The 4,873-nt window shown below is 47.2% G+C and overlaps 1 protein-coding gene across 1 annotated transcript in view; it reads right to left on the bottom strand.

Moving 5' to 3' along the window:
• Positions 1-4,645, bottom strand: part of PEBP1 (phosphatidylethanolamine binding protein 1) — a 7,322-nt gene extending 2,677 nt beyond the window's left edge. The window contains exons 1-3 of the mRNA XM_007938207.2: positions 4,511-4,645; positions 2,492-2,601; positions 1,719-1,819 (exon numbers count right to left, since the gene is read on the bottom strand). Of these exons, the coding sequence (XP_007936398.1) occupies positions 1,719-1,819; positions 2,492-2,601; positions 4,511-4,645 (346 nt within the window). The remainder of the gene's footprint in view (positions 1-1,718; positions 1,820-2,491; positions 2,602-4,510) is intronic.
• Between the last annotated feature and the right edge of the window lie 228 nt (positions 4,646-4,873).

The following is a 4,873-nucleotide window of genomic DNA, read 5'->3' as shown; positions in this document are numbered from 1 at the left end:
AAGTGATACTGCCTCGGAAACCCAAGGAGGGGTCGCTATGAGTCAGGGCTGACTCGACGGCACATAACAACAACAACAAAGGAAAATGGGGAAAAAAAAAGTTACTGAGGTTTTAGAAATGGAAACACAGCTCCTACTTGAGAGAACGGCTTTCTTTTCCTGAGAATACTTCCCATAATTAGATTGCCTAATTTTATAATCACCCTAGAGAACTTAACAGGTCCCTGGGAAACACATCCTTAACCTTCCTGTTATGCATGAGAGATCAGGAAGCCAGCTGAAGCTGCTGGGTATACAGATAAAACAGACCTGAATCCGCGGCCAATTATACTCATCAGGGACCTCCTTGTAACTTCAGGCTAACTCATGGCTGGACAATGTATACGGGAGACAGTCTTCTGCCACACCCCACCCATCACTATTTCTCTGTTCCAGCAAATGAAAGATGCTGAAAGGCACTAGAGGTCCTAACAATGCATCAGCTTGTTATTAATAACAATATTTATTATCAACTTAGGCGGCATTTAACCCAACTTGGAGACTTATCCACTTCCATCAGGATTCACCGCCTTAGCACTAACAAGAAAGGTGAAGAAGAGAAAGGAGGCTGGTCAAAATGTTAGCAAGGCATGACCTGGAATTACTCAGCACTTAATTTTTGATGCACTAGAAGAATTCCAAAGCAGCCCTGGTGGCGCAGTGGTTAAGTGCTCAGCTGCCAATTGAAAGGTTGGTGGTGCAAATCCACCAGCCGCTTCACGGGAGACAAAGATGTGGCAATCTGCTCCCATAAATGTTACAGCCTTGGAAACCCTATGGGGTAGTTCTACTCTGTCCTATAGGGTCACATGAGTCAGAATTCCAGGCCATGGAAATGGTCAGGAAAGGTCCTCATGCATTTCCTTCAAGAATGTGAAAACATTCTCCTCCTTCCCCATATCAACTGGCAACCCTGGGAAGTTTATACAAAGACAAAAAGACCTGTAATTTCTGTTTCATAAATGGATTCTGGAAAAACAGTAAACTGAGTGAAAAATAACTTGGTAAATAAAAACGCTTAAATTATTTTTTTAAAAAAAGACTGACCGCCTAGAAACCCAAAGGGGGTCGCTATGAGTTGGAATCAACTCAATGGCAGCGGGGTTTTTGTTTGTTTTAATATCATACAATGCAATACACGTGTGTGTATTTTCAACAGGTCTCAAAATCTTCCAAATCTTTTCAAGGTAACCAATTAGATTGGTGACAGAAACAAAGAGGGAGCCATAAAACAGTAAGGAAGCCAATTTTGTTAATAACTGGAAATTGATGCATTTCTGCAACCTTCTACAGGAATTAGAAACTCAAACATCACGAATGGCAAAGGCTGGAGGCAGTTTAATGCTATTCAGTCCACGTGCAACCCCACAGAAAGCCATTCCAAACACTCTACAACCAAGATTCCTTGGCATCTTCTCACCAACTTTCCTGCTTACTAAAGGCCTAGAGACTGAACATCTAACGACACCAGAACCCAAGGTTCTAACACAGTGGACGTTACTGTAGGTCTCAAGGGGCTCTGAACCACGGTGAAGCTGAACTGAGAGGTCTTAAATCTTGCATAGGGTAAAGGTGTTCATAAATAAAAATTACCAGACTAACATGTGCAGCACATTGGGCCCATCCTAATGTTCACCCAAGTCCCTCCCCCACTCACCCCAAAAGCCACTTTGACTGACCTGTGCCCTTGGGAGGTCCCGAGCCCACATAATCGGAGAGGACTGTGCCACTGCTAATGTCATTGCCTTTCATGTTGACCACCAGAAAATGGTGCCATTCCCTGTGTGGAAGGACAGAGGATCATCAGCAGCACAGCCAGTCATGAATTCACCAAGCCAACTGTGTACTGAGCACAAGCCCCAGACCAGGCTACAGCCATGACAACACAGAGCCGGTCCCCGCTTTCTCAGAAGCCGGTGCAAATCTCCTCCACATGCAGAAGACGGCACCCAGCCCCACCCCCCGAGTCCCTGGGGCATGCCTTGGCCAAAGTTTCTGAGAGGGCTACAGAGAATAGATGGTAGGTTATTTTTGAGTCATACTGTCTCTGTGACTACTCAGCTCAATGTGGTAGTTGTAAACAGACACAAGCAAAACGTAGATAAATGATCATGGCTGTGTTCCTATAAAACTGAAAGTGGAGTTTCATATAATGTTGACATGTCACAAAGTATTTTCAATTTTTTTTTCCAACCATTTAAAACTAAAGAAACCATTCTCAGCTCATAAAGCTGTACAAAAACTGGCTGTGGGTGGATGTGGCTCTGGACTGTAGTCTGACCCCTGCTGTAGGAAGGGAAGAGGCAGGAAATGCATGCTGATTTAAGCACAGGTGTGAACATCCCAACCAGGTCCACTCTTCTCCTAGGCTAGCTATCCAGCCATGGCTTACAGTCTGAAAACTGCAGCTCATATGTGGATGACCCACTGTTCCTCATCTCTCTCAACTTACCTGTATTTGGGGTCCTTCCTGCTGGGAGCATCTGGGTCTGTCAGGACCAAGGTGTAGAGTTTACCTGAGTCAAGGCCATCCCATGTAATGCTGGTGGGGCGGTTCTTGACCTGCAGTGAGGAAACTGTGGAGTTAATTCAGAAATGCTGAAGAAACCAGTGTTCCTTCTTAGATCAAAGATAAAACAACATAAATGATGAATAAAAATTAACTCTGTATCGACTCTGCTAAGAGCCAAGAGCTAAAGGTCTTCACGCAGTCCCCGGATTAGGAACAAGTGCTGTTCCTAAGTCTGTCTTTAAGTGAAATTTGTACATAGTCTGAATAGTTAGGCACAATCCATATCTAATGTCAGTCAAATATCTGTCTTAGTATATATAGTATATAGTGGAGCTCTGGTGGCGCAGTGGGTAAGGCATTTGGTTGCTAACCAGAAGGTTAGTGGTTCAAATTCACCAGGCACTCCACAGGATGATGATGCAACTTATATCCGCAAAGATTTACAACCTTGGAAACCCTATTGAGGTCGCTATGAATAGGAATCGACTTGATGACAAGTATAACATATAGTGTATCTTTGTAGGCATAAAAAGCATTTAAGAATCACTTCCAGGCACACTAAAACATCCTTAACATCATAATATGGTAATTATAATAATAATGTTTTAATGCATTTGGCAAAGTAATGCCCCTTTGTCACTGTAACCATTGTTCACACTTCGAATTTTTAATATAATAGACTTCACAGGATTGGTTCTTAACCACAAGTTGTAACTGGGGGCTGCTTGCAGGTTATTCAGTGTAACACTAAGAACACTGGGGGGTAGTGTCCCAGTTATGTAAGTGACAGAAAGAGGTGAGGCCAGGAGTCCAATCCTGGCCTTGACTGAATCTCCAACCTTGACTGTCTCTCCCATCAGAAAAGCACTGAGAAGATAAAAGTCTGTGGAGTGGGTGGACAGGTTTACCACTTTAGGCCTGCTAAGTAACTAATTAACTAATTAACTAGATGTTTACCAAAAAAAAAAAAAAAACTCCCTGCCGTTGATTTGATCCCGAGTCACAGAGACCCCTCCTTGGATTTCCAAGGCAGTATCACTAAGGAAGTAGATTGCCCAACCTTCCTTCCGAGAGTGGCTGGTGGGTTTGAACCGCCAGTATTCTCGTTAGCAGTCAAGTGCCTTAGGCACTATACTACCAGAGACGTTTACAGGGCGCAAGAGATGAGAAAGGCAAGTGGTGACGCAGTGAGTATGAGAAAAGGGAGATTGTCAGCTTCAAGATTGTCTCTTTATACTTAAAAATTAAAAAAAAAAAAAAAAAAAAAAACCTCTCCCTGAAGCCAGTTTATTCCCCCGTTGCCTGACGCTTCGTATCCAGCAACTAGCAATGATGTGGAAAAACCTAGTTGTTCCACTTTGAGCAGCTCGGCCAACGACGCCAGACGCGAAACGATAAAAACAAAGCTGGCAGTTGTCCTGGAGCCTGCTAACTGCATAACGCATTCTCGCTTTGGGTGGATGCCATCTACGACCGCTAAAACAAAGAAGAAAACGCTGGGCACTGCCGATGACCAGTTACATAACGCGTCATGTGTTCTCCGATGGGGCGTCTGCTCCTAATCTGAGGCCTAAAATCCTGAAACCCCAAGGGAAGCTCTGGGAGCGTCAGGCCGCCCACGGCCCCCTCCCTGGTCCCTGCCCCCGGAGTCGGGGCTTCTTCCGGATCTAGGCCCTTCTCCGTGCCCTTAAGTCCTGGAAGAGCAGATCAATTTCTCACTCAGGCCGAACCTGCGCTCCACGCACTGGGTTCACAGTGGTCAGGACGGCCTCCAGGCTTGAGGCACAGCACTGGGACGCCGCTTTCCACTTTGGCCCCGGGGTCCGCACGCAGGAATCCCCTCCCTCCTTCCAACGACCTCCGCCCTCATCGGCCTGCACGCTTTCAAACCTCGAGCAGCTAAACCCGTGCGGCAGCAGCGGAGCCGAGGACGCCCAGACCACCCGCGGCCTCGGATACCTGGGTGGGCGTCAGCACTTTGCCCAGCTCGTCGATCTCTACCCCGCCGTATTTGACCTGCAGCGAGTGCTGCGGCTGCTCATCCACTTCCTGCAGGCTCAAGGGCCCAGTCCACTTGCTGAGGTCCGCCGGCATCGCGGAGCAGAGAGGAGCGGAGAGCCGGGAGCGCAGCACCAGCGGAAGACCACGACAGCCCAGCAACACCTGCTCGGAGCCGCGTAGTAACCGGAGCGCACGCGCCAGAGCAACGCACACCATCTCCGCGCCCCCCGCCCCTTGTCACGAGCCCGCAGAGGCAGCACTCTGGTCTCTGATTGGCTCAACTAGGTATCGCGGGGCGTCTCGCTCTCGTGTTGAAGCCGC

The sequence above is a fragment of the Orycteropus afer genome, unplaced genomic scaffold (genome assembly GCF_000298275.1).
Source record: "Orycteropus afer afer isolate SDZICR_OR568_19922 unplaced genomic scaffold, OryAfe1.0 scaffold00048, whole genome shotgun sequence".
In the NCBI taxonomy this organism is placed as follows: Eukaryota; Metazoa; Chordata; class Mammalia; order Tubulidentata; family Orycteropodidae; genus Orycteropus; species Orycteropus afer.
This window is presented reverse-complemented; position numbering and strand designations above follow the sequence as displayed.